The sequence below is a fragment of the Acomys russatus genome, chromosome 12, assembly GCF_903995435.1.
Source record: "Acomys russatus chromosome 12, mAcoRus1.1, whole genome shotgun sequence".
Lineage (NCBI taxonomy): Eukaryota > Metazoa > Chordata > Mammalia > Rodentia > Muridae > Acomys > Acomys russatus.
In genome coordinates this window covers 38,607,496-38,624,472 of record NC_067148.1, presented here as the reverse complement: position 1 = coordinate 38,624,472, position 16,977 = coordinate 38,607,496, and the positions used below count along the sequence as shown (strand labels likewise).

The 16,977-nt window shown below is 53.3% G+C and overlaps 2 protein-coding genes across 4 annotated transcripts in view; one reads left to right on the top strand and one right to left on the bottom strand.

The window, feature by feature from the left end:
• Ngef (neuronal guanine nucleotide exchange factor) overlaps nucleotides 1-9,283 on the top strand; it is an 86,724-nt gene extending 77,441 nt beyond the window's left edge. For both annotated transcript variants that reach the window (XM_051154266.1, XM_051154267.1), the window contains 8 exons: nucleotides 1,323-1,452; nucleotides 2,462-2,536; nucleotides 4,287-4,376; nucleotides 5,433-5,596; nucleotides 5,961-6,116; nucleotides 6,847-6,926; nucleotides 7,621-7,725; nucleotides 9,081-9,283. In XM_051154266.1, the coding sequence (XP_051010223.1) occupies nucleotides 1,323-1,452; nucleotides 2,462-2,536; nucleotides 4,287-4,376; nucleotides 5,433-5,596; nucleotides 5,961-6,116; nucleotides 6,847-6,926; nucleotides 7,621-7,725; nucleotides 9,081-9,271 (991 nt within the window). In that variant the 3' untranslated portion in view covers nucleotides 9,272-9,283. The remainder of the gene's footprint in view (nucleotides 1-1,322; nucleotides 1,453-2,461; nucleotides 2,537-4,286; nucleotides 4,377-5,432; nucleotides 5,597-5,960; nucleotides 6,117-6,846; nucleotides 6,927-7,620; nucleotides 7,726-9,080) is intronic.
• A 2,219-nt stretch (nucleotides 9,284-11,502) lies between these two features.
• Nucleotides 11,503-15,641, bottom strand: Snorc (secondary ossification center associated regulator of chondrocyte maturation). Of its 2 annotated transcripts, none has more exons than XM_051153733.1 (3): nucleotides 15,462-15,641; nucleotides 11,789-11,971; nucleotides 11,503-11,651 (listed from the first exon to the last, which is right to left on the bottom strand). In XM_051153733.1, the coding sequence occupies exons 1-3, from the start codon at nucleotides 15,532-15,534 to the stop codon at nucleotides 11,542-11,544; spliced, it is 366 nt and encodes a 121-aa protein (XP_051009690.1). In that variant the 5' UTR covers nucleotides 15,535-15,641; the 3' UTR covers nucleotides 11,503-11,541. The 2 variants fall into 2 exon arrangements, with proteins under 2 accessions (XP_051009690.1, XP_051009691.1); XM_051153734.1 differs by having other exon boundaries at nucleotides 11,789-11,968.
• Nucleotides 15,642-16,977: the final 1,336 nt, after the last annotated feature.

Below are 16,977 nucleotides of genomic sequence, written 5' to 3'. Positions count from 1 at the left end.
ACGCCCCCCCCCCCAGACCTGTGTCCAGAACAACCAGTAAAGCCCTATAGGAAAGAACGTGTAGCCACAGGGACGATCCAAGGTCCAGAACATTGCAAACATGGGTGTAAAGCAGTAAGAAAGCCAAGGGTGGGCAGGAAGGAGTCTGGACTGGCTGTGAACTGGGAACCAGTCTCCCGCTTCATGACTTTGGTTTGTACCACAGGGAAGGGCTTCCCTTGTGGTACCCACCCATGTTTAAAAAAAAAAAAACCTCCAGAGGAGATCTTACACTGGGGAAGTAAAACCAGGTTTGCTGTCATAGACACAGTACAGGCATAGGGGTCTCTGGAATGGCTTGAGAACAAAGGGGGTGCACATTAGGACAGACAAATCTACCCAAGTTACCTCAGGGAGCTGGCAAGCTCTGCCTGGCACATGGCAGCAGCTACTCTATTGCAAGGCTCTGGGTCAAAGGTGGCAGTCCTGTGACAGTCGCTGAGAAACTGTCCTGCAGCTGGCCCCAAGGGAGAGTTCCTAGAGCAGGCACTTGTGACAGAGAGAGTCCCCCATGGCTTCCAGGCTCTGTGGTAGATGGTGGCCGCAGGTTCACTGTCCAAATAGCATCAGGATTTTGATGGCTTTTTCTATAGAGCCACATGGTTGAAGTGGACATTTTAAACTTTCACTGTCCAGGCATTTGGGGTGCTTTTCCAATAACTGTTTGGAAAGCAGAGGTGCTGTTTATCAGATCAATAAACAAGCAGCCAGTAGAATCATGTCTTGCAGTTCCCAACAATCCCCAGGGTAGCTGGTCACCGTATCACTTCGCCCTGTGGGTGCAGGTCGCTTTGGCCCCACTAGTAGCAGGTACAGCATGGCTGTCCTGATGTTTGTCTACTGCTGCCCTGCTGTAAGTCTCTGGCTGTTGTCTTCCGGGCCTTCAGTAGCACTGTGCCACGTGGCAAGCCCACCTGTCAAAAAATGAGCTCAGGCTCTCCTGGCAGGTGCCTCGAGCCTGCTGCAGGCTCCATCACTGCATCACTCCGTGGGTTTACCTTGCCACGGCTTCCTGCCGCGTGAAGTCATCTAATTGTATGTCTGATTCATAACCTTGGCTACAATGGGATTCTTACCCCTCCCACACAAATCATACTTTGCCAAGTCTTCATGGCCTGGCATATGGAGCCACTATTGTTATTTGACGTTTACGTGAACAGTTTATTTTCCATTTGAAAGAAGATGAGGAGGGGGAGGGAGAAGGAGAGGGTGGGGGAGCATCTTCTGTTCATACCTCCAGGGCCTGAGCTCAGAGACAGCCCCCCCTGTGTCTGGATCTTCAGACAGGAGAAAGCGGCTTTCCGGGAGCTGATTGCACAGCTGGAGTTGGACCCCAAGTGCAAGGGCCTGCCCTTTTCCTCCTTCCTCATCTTGCCCTTCCAGAGGATCACAAGACTCAAGCTGCTGGTTCAGGTGTGACCCCTGACCATACCCTGGGCTCTGCAGACCTCCCCTGCTGAGGCCTTTGCTCCTTCTACCTCCCTGCAAGTATTTTAGGGAATCACGTGTTAAAGGGCCAATTAGGGTCCTATTGTGCTCCAAGCAATGGAGGCTCAGCTATGTTCCAGGAGGAAAGATTGGCAGATATGACCAGAAAGTGGACATAGCTGTGAGAATAGGAAATGAGTTAGCCCAGCCTGCCTGGCTACTGCCAATGGGAGGAGTTAGGAAAGACAAGCAAGGTTTAAGCCTAAGCTCAGCTTAGAGGAGGAGCCAGCCGAACCAACATCTAGAAGAAAGAACACTTCATGTAGAAAACAATGTTCAAAAGTCCTGGGGAAACAAGATTCATAGCAAAAGGGACAGCGGTGAGCTCACAAAGCATGATGGGAAGGAATTCGGAGAGATGGGCAAGCAGGTAGCAGGAGGTAGGGTATGTGGGGGGGATGGGGGGGCCTCAGTTTCCTTCCTCACCTGGTGTGCTTGACATTTGCAGGAGTAGACAGAGTAGAAGGAGTAGACAGGAAAGGGGTTATATTTGGCCTGCGGGTGAGAGAAGCAATGTGTGGGTAACTGTGAACGGAAGGACACTGAGGAACTGGAGAAAAGACATATTGCAGTAAAAACACTAAAGTCAGTCAAGTCCAGGACCATGATGACTTGGTCTCCAGTGACCATCCCAGAAAGAAGGGAGAAAGGGAGGAGGTTGGTGCCGACCAGCCCCCTCCCCCCACCTATTCCACCCCCCTACCCCCCACTCCACCCCTGCCACTGCTTTGCGATGCCTCTGTGCTTTGTGCTCCACTGAGTCGCAGCCTCCCCATTATCAACCTGGGCCAGGGCATCCGCCCCGGCCTGGCTGAGGGCCCTGTGCCATCTGTCCACCCAGTGAAGGGTTATATGTGTTGCATCTGTTACCGCTCCCAGGGAGGAAGTGGGAAGGGAGGTGGGAAGAGACAGGGTAACCAGCTCCATCTTGCAGAACATACTGAAGAGAGTGGAGGAGGGGTCCGAGCGTGAGGGCACCGCCTTGGATGCCCACAAGGAGCTAGAAATGGTAAGTTGCTTCCACCTGTGTGTCCCAGGGAGCCATTTTCCCTCTAGACCACTACCCATATTGGCCTCCACTGTCACCATGTCCTCTTAGCATTACATTTATTCTGAGCTTTTACTTGTGTAATCCCCGCCCCCCAAAAAATCACTAGAGGTAAAAAAGAAAGAAAGAAAGAGAAAAAGAAAAAGTTACAGCCAATGTGGCTTTGTCAGAACCTTCTCTGCACCACCATACCCCTTTACCACTCTCTCTTCATGTGCCCAGGTTGTAGATGAAGGCAATTGCCTGGCACTCTTTATCAACACAGAACTCTGTTGCAATCCCCAGGCCTGATACAGCCCATTGCGCCAACCCCATCCTCCAGGATCCAGCTTATATTGGTGTAGGCCCTGACCCAAAGCCCTGTGAGATGACTCCTGTGGCAGGGATGGGTTGTTTGTGGGCATCAACAGCTTTCTCTAGCCTTGTGTGCCCTTCAAATGCTGTCTTGAGCACTTTGTCCCATCAATGATCCGAATAACTTTTTTCTAGCCCCTACTAGGAAGTAATGCCCTGCACATGTTTGGTGACCTTTGACTTGTCTCAGAGGTTAGCCAAGGGTCAGATGTGTTTCCTATTTGAAGGTTTTCTCTGTTTGTGTCTCTCTTCTTCTTTTGAGGAAAGAGATACTCTTGCTTTTTTTTTTTTTTTAAGAAGGGCTTATTTTTCTTCATTCATAAAAGTAATTGATGATCAAATAAAAGAAAATTCAGAAAATGGCACAAGCAAAATAAAGATAGTGAAGATGTCTGGCTACCCATACTCCCTGGCAACAGGACTCCTGAACAGATGTCTGCCCGCACATGCACACACACACACACACACACACACACACACACACACACACACACACATACACACACACACGACATACCACTGTACTCTTTACAGAGATTGTATCTAAAGCACAGCCTTTGCTCTTCAGTTGAGTGTGTGCACGGATATATTGTCCTCCAGTCAATGCTGCTTAGTGGACAGTTGAAGTTGGTGACAGATTTTCTGATTCTAAGCAGCACTGCAAAGAATATCCCCATAGCTGCTTCTCTGGGCTCTGCACTAACAAACACGGATGAAGCAGAAGCGCCCACATCAGGCCAGGCACTGTCCTAGACTCCGTGAGCCATTCAAGGCTCCGATCCTGGAGATGACAGACGACCCAGAAATCTGGGGATATGTGGCATTATTGGCTTGTTGGTTCCTGGCTGCATTCCAGGGAGGTGGGGAGCCTATGGACCCCCAGTGGGAGAGATGTCAACGTGGAGGGGCCTTTCCTTTTCTAGTCAAGCTGAGAAGAAAGGCTCCTTCCTCTTGGGCTGAGAGGTTGACTTTCTAGTCAAGGACAAAGCGGTTCTCAGCCTTCCTAACACTGTGACTCTTGAGCGCAGTGACTCATGTTATGTGACCTCCAACCATAAAATGATTTTTGTTGCTACTTCATAACTGTAACTTTGCTATTGCTATGAGTTGTAATGTAAATATATGGCATGTAGGATATCTCACATGTGACCCCCCCCCAAAAAAGAGTCACAACCCACAGGTTGAGAACCACTGCTCTAGACCCCAGAGGGGTGTCCAATTTAGTTCCAGACTGTGGGGAGAAAGAGTTCCGGCTAACCTGAGGCTGGCCAGTCAGTGTCAGCTGCTGGACGTACAGGTCACAGTGGTAGCTGGGAACCTCCTGACGGGCTGGTCTGACATGTCCTCCCTGTCCCAGGTGGTAAAGGCATGCAACGAGGGCGTTCGGAAGATGAGCCGCACGGAACAGATGATCAGCATTCAGAAGAAGATGGAGTTCAAGATCAAGGTGAGTCTGCAAGATCTGGGTCAACCTGTGCTGAGGCCACACCCTACCCAGAGGCCCAGGTGGTCCAGCCTGCACCCCTACCCACTCTTCTCAGTAGTGGAAGCTAGTCATCCTGCATTATTACTTTGCCCAGGTTTACCCTCTGAGAGCTGTGCCGTGGGGGGAGGGGTGGGTGTTGAGGTGGGGATGGGGATGCCCACAGCTGCCTGCCTGTGCGAATCCGGCACTGTTGTCACCTAGGTGATCCTGAGCAGTCAACATATGGGGCTGGGGACTGTTCAAGGGATTCTAGGTGCTCAGGGATTTGCAAGTTCTCTCCTTTCTCTGTATTCCTGGTGACTTGGGTATCAGGCACATGGAGCCTCCCGAGGGCCCTGGAGAGTTGTCCACGTAGCTCAGGAGGAGAGCACGTGTCTGGCATGAGCAAAAATAAATCAGAGGTCAGAGGTCAGCGTTTGGGAGCTGAGCTCAGCTGGAGGATGTGAGGGGTCTTCTGGTACTTCCTGGGGTTACACTTGCTAGGATGACTGTATAGTGCCCAGCGCTCATCTCTGAGAACACCTTCCACCTGCAACCCTGACCTCTTTATCCCATGGGCACCATTATTTCCTTTCTTCTGTGAACTTACCTCTTAGGCTACGTCAAACAATCTGAGCCTGGTGGGATGATGATAACACACACACACACACACACACACACACACACACACACACACACACACTTACATGCATGCGCATTCACGCACACAGACACCAGTATACATGGACACACCAAGGCACAGGCATGAGCACAGGAGCTCAAGTGTGTAGGTAATATAGACAGCACAGCACACACAGAGACACATTACACATGCACACCGTACTCACAAGGGACACATATATTCACATGCAAACTTACACACACTGCTGTTTTGCTACCTGGCCAGTGGCAGGGAGTACAGTGGACCCGCACAGCCCTTACTCATCGCGTCTCACAGCTTTACTCCAGTTGTGGTGTTTGTAGGACCCTTAGGAGGGTGGCAAGGGTGCTACCACTTCACGCCCCCTCCCCTCCCAGTCAGTGCCCATCATCTCACACTCCCGGTGGCTGCTGAAGCAGGGAGAGCTGCAGCAGATGTCCGGCCCCAAGACCTCCCGTACCCTGCGGACCAAGAAGCTCTTCAGAGAGATTTACCTCTTTCTCTTCAACGACCTGCTGGTCATCTGCCGGCAGATCCCTGGGTGAGCCTGACACTGGTGGAGAGGACCCAGCCTTGGTTTGTCCGTGGTACATGGTAGTAATACAGCAGTGTAGCTGTCTTTCAGGCTGAGGGCCCAGCTTTGGGCCACGGTGGAGCCTCCCTGAGTGAACCTTAGTTTCCTCCCCTGTAAACGTGGAAAGCCTGGAGTGTCTTACACTGAGTTCAACAAAGTGGCCACTGTCCTGCCACACCCCAGGATGGGAGCCCTTCTAAGGAGCAGGGGACGGGCACACTGGGATTTCTTAGGGAGGCAAAGAGTGGCTGGGGCCATATGCTGGTCCTTCCAGCCAGTCAAAAGGTTCTCCTGAGACCAACAGGTCCACCCTGCCTCCCTTGCTCCCCAGAGATAAGTACCAGGTATTTGACTCAGCCCCGAGGGGCTTGCTGCGAGTGGAGGAGCTGGAGGACCAGGGCCAAACACTGGCTAATGTGTTCATCCTGCGGCTGCTGGAAAATGCGGATGACCGGGAGGCCACCTACATGCTGAAGGCATCTTCCCAGTAAGTGTCCTGTGCCATGAGCTGCACCCAGTGCTAGTCACAGGTTGATCTTTCCCATGGGTAGAACAGGGCTCAAACACACATCTGCATGAATGCTTCCCATGGGGACTCTGGTAGAGGACTTTTGAAGGGTCTTCATGTTGGGGTGCGGATGGCATGGGGTGGCTATGCATTCCTGGGTTTGTAAAATGTGATGCTTATAGCCAATATGCCAGTGAGCCACTGTCCCCCTCCTGGTTTTGTTCACTTTGTCTGAGCAGCCAGGACAGCTGCTACATAGCCCCAAGCACTTGGGGGAATACATAAGACAGTAGGACTTGCTTTGTGGACCACAGAGCCCTGGCTTTCTCCCGACCTGCCCAGCCAGCCTCCTCTCTCTCCTCCATGCTCAGCTGCCCCTCACCACTTCCCACCAGGAGTTGCCCCCTGCCCTGCTGCCCCAGGCTGCAGTTCACGAGATTCACAGGAGGTGATGTTAACTTTCCCAGCTTTGCCAGCTGAGAGACGGCTTCACTGTAACGCACCTTTGAGAGCCAGCAGCATTCAGGGCCTCCTCACACTGTCAGGATTCAAAACCCCTGGCTGGGAGGAATGTGCAGGGTTTCCCTGTGCAGCTAACTGAGCTGCCCTGGTATAAGCTGGAGCCAGGCTTAGAATGTAGCTGGCCTGGAGGCCTAAGTCTTTGCCACAGGCTCTGCATTTGGGCACTGTCTGTCCTCTTCCTATGCAGGAGTGAGATGAAGCGTTGGATGACTTCACTGGCCCCCAACAGGAGGACCAAGTTCGTGTCCTTCACATCCCGGCTGCTGGGTGAGTCCCTGATGGCTGATGCAGAAAGAGGACTCTCAGTTTGGCTAAGACTCATTGGGCCTCAGCTTCAGGGCCACTTGGCTGGATGTGGGAAGGCACTTCTGCCCCACAGAGGTCCATCCCGGTACCAACCAGCAACTTAGTGCCTGTGCACACTGGCTGCCAAAGCTTCATTCTAATTGGATGGTTAAGAAAGGAACGGAAGTCTCCCAAGTCTTGAGAGTCAGATGGCAGGATCCTGGGCCCAAATTCTAGTGTTCTTTTGGATTTTCCAGTTATCTAAAATCCGCAGAAGAGCCATAGGAGCATGAGTCTGGCTGCATTGTGAAGAAGTCACTGTCCCAGCCTGCTGGCTTATCCTCACCCCAAGCTGCTCACAGGGCCACCCCTAAGAACAAAAGGTTCTTCCTGCCTTCTAGGCTGAGAACCCCATCATGCCTAGTCCCTTCCTCCCTTTCCCCAGCGTTCCCGGTAGTCTAATGAGGCCTCCCTAAGGGTGTCACCTCCTACCTCTCAGAGGGAACTTGCTTACTGTTCTGCGGCCTCAAGTCCTGTTTTCATAGAACTCAGCCACCTGCAGCTGGCAGCATTGTCCCAGGTGGCAGCACCACCTGTTGTGCCTGCTTGTCTGGATGTCTAGCACGGTGGAACCTGGGATGGGGACACATCATACAACTCTCCTCCTCTCCCACAGACTGTCCCCAGGTCCAGTGTGTGCACCCATATGTGGCCCAGCAGCCCGATGAGTTGACGCTGGAACTGGCAGATATCCTGAACATCCTGGAGAAGACAGAGGATGGTGAGGCACCAGGGGACTCCTCATCTTGGCCGGCCATGCCCCACTAATGAGAGGAAGGACTATAGCCTGGGTGTAGATGGTATAGTTAGCAGGTGTGCAGACAGAGCCCAGCCTCCTTGCTGGTGCTGGCATTACCTAGGACATCCTGCCTGAGTGCTGGGCCCAGCATCCCTTGGCCTTTTCTCAGACTTCTGAACCTTCCTTCCATTCCTGTGAGCTGTGAGGCTCCTCCCTGTTACAGCAAGCCTAGCAGGTGGTTCTCTGTCTCCTTCTCAGCCTTGGCTACGGCCTTAGCCCTCCCCTAGGAAGAAGCTTGACCCTGACCTCAGCCTGTTTGACCACAAGCTTTTGGGGACACCTGTGACCACCAGGCCAAGAAGCCTGGCTCCTGCCTACCCTGCAGGTGGCAGGCAGAAATAGCTTCAAATGGAGTTTTTTCTGTAGCTCCTGCTGAACTTAACACCAGCCCCCTTTCTTGTTCAGCAAATTGCACTTTTGTATGTTAACTGTTCCTGATCAAAACCCCAGGGGTAGCTGGGTATGATGACACACTCCTGTAAATCAGGAGGCAGCGGCAGGGGACCCTTGAAAATTTTATGGGTGGCCTGGGCCCAAGGTAAGTACCTGTTATTACAACAGAGACAATTAAAACACCCGAGGAGAACAAAGGGCTCTCCTGCCCTCTCTTTTTGTCTCAGGTCATGGTTGGAAAACCAAGCGATCTCCCCAGCATTCCTCTGTGGGTCCCAGGGACTCTTTCTCCAGCATGGTCCACGGCCTCCCACCCCTCTTAAGGTGGCATGTAGAAGGCAGGGCAGGGAATAGACTGTTTAGCAACAAGCCTGGTAAAGACTTCTAGGACAGGAGAGACAGCAGAGGTGAAGGCACTTGGGACCCCAGGGTGTCCTCCACTTTATAGCGGCCACTACCACCTCAGCAACCACCTTGGCCCTCCAAGTGAGATTCTGAGAGAATATGCCCAGTGAGAGGGCGAGCTCACTGCTCAGGGCTGATAAGTCAGCGGCCAGCTGCATTTTACACTGGCTCCTTGGATGCCTCTTTTAGGGGTGGCTTTTCAAGTCTTCTGTCCTGGTATAGGGTAGCCTAGGAAGGTTCAGAAATAGGCTCCTATTCACGGGAGAGCCAGCAGCCTGGTTCTTCACACTCTGTGTGCTTCCCAGTACACTGTAGGAGCAGCCCAAGCTTAGGTGCGGTGCCAAGTCACTGTCCTTTGGGAAATGAGGAACTCCTGAGTGTGATGCGATCCTTACTTCCCGTACAGAGGGGAACCTTAGCTAAGAGCCTTGCCTTACCCTACCCCTGTACAACTCCTGACCCTACTGCCTCCTTTGCAGGGTGGATCTTTGGTGAGCGCCTGCATGACCAGGAGAGAGGCTGGTTCCCCAGTTCCATGACAGAGGAGATTCTTAACCCCAAGATCCGCTCCCAGAACCTCAAGGAGTGTTTCCGAGTACATAAGATGGAGGACCCTCAGCGCAGCCAGAATAAAGACCGCAGGAAGTTGGGCAGCCGGAATCGTCAATGAACCCCCCACCCCACCCCCCAGCTCAGGTGTCAGCCTGAAGGAGGGGTGTGGGCAGGGGGCGGGAACAGGCTCACCAAAGCCCCTGACAGACAGAGAGGGTCTTAGGAAGGGAAGTCAGTGCTTTCTCAGGCAGCAGGAGTGGCTTGGGTCTGCAGTGCCCCTGCCCACGCTGAGGGGCCTGTAGTGTCCGGGCCACTCACTTGCTTACCTGCCAGCTGAAGGCTAAGTACTTAAGCAGTATTATACCACCTACCCTCCAGCGTCTCAGAGCTAGAAGGCGGCAGGCATGCTCCAGAGACCTCCCAGGGACTGAAAGAGGCCCACACAAGGGTCCCTGGCAGGAGGCAGGCAGAAGGTGACTGCCGTCAGGATCCCCTGAACTGCACATGTCTTTCCCTACTTTGGAAGCTGTTGAGAGTCTACCAGCCACACCAATCACCGTCTCTGCCCGAAGGAGCTTGGTGAGCAGTGCTGCCTCTGCCTGCCCATCCCTCTGTCTCTGCCAGCCTCTCTTGCACGGCCAAGCCCTGTCCTCAGCAGGCCTCCTAGTGCTTAACCGAGGGTTTGCGCCAGCTCTAGCTCCTTGAAGAGCTAGATGCTCTTTGTGTCTCCCGGCCCCTGAAGGAGCCAGGTGTTTTGTAGAATGAATTGGTCACTGCATCCTTTATGGTCATGGTTTTGAGAAAAGCAATTATCATTTTTTTTTTTTTGGCTGCATTAAAAAAAAGCATCCTGTATAAAATAAAGGCTAGAGTATTCTTTAATATCCTGCTGCACACAGTAACCAGGCATTGGGTTCTGGGCTAGGAGGAAGGCATAGTCTTATAGGCCAATAGAAGCCTCTTCCTATGAGGGGCTACAGATAACTTCCCAATGGAGCAGCTAATGTCTGGTCTCAGGATAGGAATGGATTTGGACTTCTGTTTATGGAGGGACTCATGAAAGGGTTCTCTGAGGGAATCGGGGACAACTCCTGCTGCAGCATGATACACGTTTACAAGGCCACAGAGACGGACGGACCCTCAGGTATAGTAAGCAGTGGCCCTTTAGGGGATCTGATTTCAGGCCCGGGACCAGACTCCCTACCTAGTCCAGGTGCTGGCCTTGGATGTTCCTTTGTGCCTTCAGTGGCAGCTGGTTCCCCAGGGAACTGTTGCTCCCATCCAGCCTTGCCTGCACAGCCACCCATACTTAACCCTGTTTCTATCTCAGAGTGTCCACCCCACTTCTGCCCTAGGAAAGTGTCTGGGGCACTTTGCATCTGCCAGAAGATTTTCCACATGAGAACAGGCCTTTTGTTTGTTTGTTTGTTACCATCTCCCAGTAGAACCCAGACTGGCCTTAAACTCACAGTCCCACCTCAGCCTCCTAAGTACTGGCATTGCAGGCATATGCCACCATGCCCCAGGATAGACCTGTTGAAGCCATTGGACTTTGTAGTAACCTCCCACAGATCACACAGAACAGCTCTCAGTGATCTTGAGAGCTCAGCCCCTTGATCACTCCTAGAAGGATATAACAACTTGCCACATAGCAACCGGAGGGCCACAGCTCCGACCCTGACCTACCTAGCCACCACACCCCCATTCTATCCCAAAGTGATCCCTAACTTCTGGGTCAGCTGGAAAAGAAAGAACCGCCCCCAGGGAGAGTATATACAGTAACCAGAGGCCCCAAACATGTGTGGTTGGACGTGGAAAAGTGCTGAGCCTTGTGGAGGGGATAGGGGTGTGAAGACACAAGGCCTGGGGCTCTGCGTTAGGACATGGCTCTTCCTGGAACCCGGGTCAAGGTCAAAAGCCTTTACTACCCCATCCAAAGTCAGTCCTTCATCATCTCCCAGTGGGTCTTAAGGAATAGGGTGACCGTGAGTGGAGCTCGCCAGCTCTGCTTCCCCTCCTCCAAGTAGTGGCTTGGAAGAAGCACAAGGGGCCAGGAGGTGGGGTGGGGATGGGGAACCCTCAGGCCTACAGCAGCCTGGGACCAGGGAAAGGTCCTTAGAGAGCAGACACTCCTTCTCCCAGCACCCTGTGTGCACTCTCGGCACAGCATAACAGATGCACATGGTCACCTGTGCACACTCTCCCCCGCCTGGAGCTTTCCACTCATGACCACAGACACGCGGCGTGGCCCAGCTGCAGGAGCCTGCCCAGGCTCACACGCTGCTACACCTGCCCGCGGGTTCGCATACTCGGGGACACAGAGGGGACAAAGGAGAGCACAGGGTGCAGAGTCACCGAGGGTCAGCCGGCGCAGCTCCTTTATTGGCTTCAAGAAGCAGAAAACTTTCGCAGTGCGACAACCATGAGTGCCAGCACCACACAGGTGGCCAGCAGGGCAGCGATCACGATGGCCGCAATGGCGCCTGGTCCGAGTGACCCTGTGGAGGACATATGACCATGTTAGCCCTCTTCCCCCACTGAGGTCCAGTCCAGATCTAGGCCTTCAAACCTCTCAACCTCCCTCCCTCTCATCCTCCTCCCTCTGGAGCCTCTCTCTCCTCCGCCCAGGCCTTACCTCCGTCCTGGTCCACCCTTGCGGGAGGGGTGCTGTCCTCTGGTCCTGGAGCAGAAGTAGGGAACGGAGGGCCAGAGACTGCAAATTCCTGGCTGTGGCTGGTGCTCTCCAGGGGACTTTCACCCGAGGGAAATTCAATGGGTTCATTCCACAGGGTGGGATCAGGCTCCTGGGGACCCTCTGCTGCAAAGCCAAGGACAGGCAGTAGGGCTCAGGTAGTCTGTGAGTGGGGATGTCAACCGTCCCCACCAGATGCCCTAGGCAGAATTCAAGCTCAGCACTTCACCAGCCCTCACATCCCACAAGATGAGGCACTGGCTGGGAAATTAACTCCTAAGTTTGGGTCTTGGTGCCCACCTGAGGCAAACAGAACACACAGCCAAAGCCTGACTCTGGTCAGCTTCAAAATAACCAAGCCCCTCAAAAAGGCCAAGGTCTGAGAAGTAGAGAGGACTGTGGAGATTTGTTCTGGACCAGGACAGGGGAGGGGTCATAAGTCCTGTCAGAGTCTCTGGGGTAAGGCTGCTAAGTACAGCACTGGGGTCCCTGTCCAAGTTTGAAGCCACCTTCTGGTTGGGAAGGAACGTCCTTGTTCTTAACTGGACAACTGAGGAGAAATGACTTCGGCAACGTTGGGCTGCTTGTACATTTGAAGTAAGGGAGCCGTGCGGCAAGTGTTGGTAACAGTAACTAGGAAAGGGCTGTGCAAGAGTTCAGTAGATAATTTCACAACTTTTTTTTGGGGGGGGGGTCAAATTGCAATTTTTTCACCACAAGATTTTGGCAGATCCCTGGCTCCCAGGCCTCTCACAAGCCTGGGTCAGATTTAAGACTCAACATAGAGCAGGGACTATTGCCATGTGTCCTGGGGCTTCCCGGAACTGGAGCCCCTTTTCAGAAAAGACTAGGAAAAGGCCCCCAAATACTCCTGTCACCCACTTGAGGAGGCTCCCCTGTCATAGAGTTCAGGGCTGGCGCCTGGACCAGCCTCCCACTAACCATGAAAGGCAAAGTGATCTGGTTTGAGAAGACAGTGTTTACAGCCTGAAGCCTGAAGAAGGGCCGCAGACCCCAGACGGTCTAGCCTCAGCTGTCCAGGGCTAGAAAGAGAAAAACCCTGAACATGCCGGCCATTCAGTGGGGCCTGAGGTTTGGGCTTTGGAGACTGCCTGTCTGCCCTGAGACTCTTCAGGACACACCCAAAATAGACAGGCAGGCTGGCCCCTCCCTATCCCACCTCTACTGGCCAAAACTCACCTCCAGTCCCAGGCATCTGGCCAGGGAGGCCGCCCAAGGATTCTGATGCCAGGCCCAGCCAGTCTAAGTGGTGCCTACTCCCTGAGTAGTGTGGCCAGGGACTGAGCTTGCCCCCAACCCACCAAAGAAGGTGTTCTCCAGACTTAGAGCGGCAAGAAAGTGCAACAAGCTGGCTCTCTCCAAGTCCTCTGGGGAAGCTAGGAACTATGGGCCAGTGTGCCAGCAGAAGAGGGGTGAGGGTCAGAAGGACCAGTACAGGCCCATGGGAGCAGGGCACTAGGGGGTGTGGGGGGGGGGGCAAACAGGCTGAGTGACGGGCAACCGACAGTAGGGAAGGCGGACATGGCAGGAGATTCCTGTTCTGTCCACCTTGGTCACAAGGAGCCCCATACACCAAGAACATGAGCAAAGTCACAAGACTTTCAGCTCTAGCAGAGGGGGTGTGGTGTAGGTTCCAGAAGTTTGGACACCTCAGGCTGTCCCCTAGCCTCACCACCCCAAGCTGTTGCTCTCTCTGCCTTTTGGTAAATAAGTTTGTTCAACGGTTGGTCTGACCACAGGCCTCGAGGCCAGGCGCCCATGTTCACAGTCGGCCTTTGTGCAGCCATAAAGAGCCCTTTTCATCCCCATGCTGGCCTCTTGCCCACTTAACCTGGCCTGCTCCCCTACCTCAGTGGCTGTGGCCACCAGCTGAGGCAGGAAGGGTAGCAGGCTGGCCTGTGCCTCAACCCTTGGAGCACGCCATCTCCCCTTTTCTGCTACAGGAGCCCATGAGAGACAAGGCCACAAACTTTGTACACACTGCTCAGACACGTGGGTCCAGGGCTTGTTCTGAGAACCTCCTATCTCCCCACTCCCAGAACAACCAGAACCCCAAAAGTCAAGGTGACATTGGCGTGCTCATGGCTGTTCTTCAGAGAGGAGGAAAAAAACAAGACAAAACAACAACAACAACAACAACAAAAAAAAAAACCCCAAAACCTATGGAAGAAAGAGGAGGTGAGGTCAGGTGAGGTCCTGGCTATTCCCAAAGTTTCTGTGAGAACAGAAAGCCCACTCACTAAAGTTGTGTGTGCACAGCCTGTCCAGGTCTCTGGTTAGAGGCTTGGGCTGGCAGAGGCAGCAGGAACCTGGACAGGAGGCACCAGGAAGGCTCAAGCTGCCAGGCCCTGCCAGGCAACAGCTTCACTGCAGCAGGAAGCAGCATGGGTCTCTCAGCCTTGAGTCCTAGGTGATGGAAAATGCCTCCTAGCACTGTAAGTCTTATCTCCAACACCAGGGGTACCCCAGCCTCCATCACTGGGTACTGTTCCCACCCCAGAAATTGGGTGTGTCCCAATCTGTGGGAAGAGATTCTCCTAAAGCTCCCTTTGGGCTCAGTGGAGGGCCTGGGAACTCTGCTCACCCCGAACACTGATTGAGTGTTGAGTGGGCATTTGGCTATCTATCCTGAGAGGCCTGTTTGTGAGACCTGTGAGGGAGGCCAGGTAATAGGTGTCACCTCCTGCAGGCAAGGAAAGTGCCAGGAGAGGTATGAAACAGGCAGCTGAGAGCAGGGCCTTACACTACTTCCTAGATGTTTAGGGGAAGCAGAATAACCCTCCCACCACTGTTATCAGCCCCTCCTGGGGTGTGGCTGGGAGCCCCCAGGCCATGCTTTTACAGCAGAGGTGACTTCTCTCCTCCGGAGACCTGCAGATACCCCTAAAGTTCAGGCTGCGATGCTGTAGGGCCATCAGGAAACCCAGAGGCAGGCCATCCTTCTGCTGAGAACTGAACAACTGTGGAAGACTTGTTTCTTAGCCTCTGTGTACTATGTCCCTGCTCTAAACCTGACCTGGAACAGCCCTGCCATGCAGTCTTTTTCATCAGACCCCCAGAACAGCCATCTGGGTCTCAGGTCAGTGTCCTCGCTGCTCAGCAACAGACTCTGAGTAATATTTACCTCTATGGGCAGAGCTCCTAGGTCGTAAGCCAGCAGGGAAGGGTTTGCAGACTTTAAAGAAATCACAAGCATCTGTGCTTTCTACTTAGGATCTGGCTCTCTGGCCTCTTAGCCCTTTTCCCTTTAGGTCTGATGAGCCCTTCTGCCTCTGAGATCCGGAAGCCTCCAGATGTTCTAGTGACAAAGTACCCCCAGAACATCAGACAAGCAAATGTCCTGGCTCCGATATGCAGGTCGCTCTCCTGCTTCAGTGGCCACCCATCCCTGCTGCTAACAGTTCCCCGACACATCATCTTACTCTGTTTCTACCAACCATCATTGTGGGAGCTCCCTAGAATCGCCACAGCTGGGCATCCCACCTCTGGCGAGGGGCTTGTGTTCCACAGGAACGGGAGAATCTGGTCCCATCGGTGGCTGTTGGCCCTGAGAAGTTAGTTGGTGGCAGCAGAGCTAAGGGCCCAGGCCCCTTACCTGTGAGCACCGCAGGGGCCAGGACCCCAGAGACGAGCAGCAACGCCATGTGCAGGGCCAGACAAGATGCCATCCTGGCAGTGAGTGAGCAGAGTGTGGGACACAGAGGACTAAGCGGCTGGGCTCAGGCAGTGGGAAAGAGGCTTCAAAGAGCTGGGAAAGGTTTTCATCAATGCAAACTCTGTCCTCCTGGGACACCGTGCCCGCCCCCCACACATGCACGCGCATGCACACCACACACACACACACACACACACACACACACAGAGAGAGAGAGAGAGAGAGAGAGAGAGAGAGAGAGAGAGAGAGAGAGAGAGAGAGAGAGAGAGAGAGAGCACACTCAGATAGACCTGCTGAATTGAACTACCAAAAAGCCTCACCCTGGAGAAGAATGGAGAAAACTGCTTTTTTTTCCTTTACCTTTCTATTTCTCTTTTTCCTTTCATCTCTACCTTCTCTTTCTCTTCTTTCTTATACACACACATGCACACACACATGCATGCACACAGACACATGCACATACACAGACACACATACACACAGACACATGCACATACACAGACACACACACACACACACGCATACACACAGACACACGCGCACACACCACACTTCTCACATGTATTCCTGGCCACTGGAACTGAGAACTTTCCACACTTCCCAAGACAGAATCCTCACCCAGGGAGCTTGAGCATGACAAATGCCTTAGGCCACTGTGCCCAGGACTCTTGAGTGGCCCAGGAACGTGCAAGGGAGACTCTGCTCAGCCACCTCTGACTTGAGTTTTCAACCCACCGACCAAGAGCACTTATTACAGGTACATGCTGTGAGGCATTTTCTATTTAAGCACCCCCTACCCCTTACCCCCCACCCCGCTCTAGGACTTTTCCAGAAGAGTCTTTGAGTGTCCTCCCTTGCTCCCTTGAACTTGCAGGCACTGTCCTCTAATCCAGAGGCAGCTTCACCTTTAGCCTGGGCCTAGCCCAGAGCCCAGGTCCCTGCCTTCCCAACAGCTCTGTGGGGACAGCTGCTGAGCCTCCACTCATGACCAAGAACACTTGCTTCTCTGCCCATGCGCACAGATGGACTTCCAGCCTCCCACCTCTCAGGTGCACTCACCATGCAAGTGCCCCCAAGTCTCTTCCCCCTGCCCCCACTTCTAAAGCCCAGTGAGGCCCTGATACTTCTTCTACTTCACAGTTTTCCAAACAAAAAGCCAAATTAAGGGCTAACACCAAGCCAGACTTCCCCCAATTCCCCCTTCCCCCCCACCTCATCCCCTGCCCCGGGCTCCCTCCCTATGTTCCAGCTGCTGGCCCTGACTAGCCCCCTCCAGGGTACTAGATTTGATCCTGCCCCAGGGCCTTTGCACTCTCTCTCTCCTGCCCGGAAAGAAGTGTCTACACTCACCAGGTCAGTCAGCCCTCATCCTTTCATCATATATCCCTTTAATATTTCTTCATAGCACTTTTTTTTGGTGAATTTTCATATTCCTCCTTCTTTTGTGTTAATTTTC

Coding starts and splice junctions, on each gene's coding strand:
- Snorc (XM_051153733.1), bottom strand. CDS start 15,534: ATGGCATCTTGTCTGGCCCTGCACATGGCGTTGCTGCTCGTCTCTGGG. Junction 11,972..15,461: donor GGCCCCTGCGGTGCTCACAG/GTAAGGGGCCTG, acceptor TTGGCTTTGCAG/CAGAGGGTCCCCAGGAGCCT. Junction 11,652..11,788: donor AAGGGTGGACCAGGACGGAG/GTAAGGCCTGGG, acceptor TGTCCTCCACAG/GGTCACTCGGACCAGGCGCC.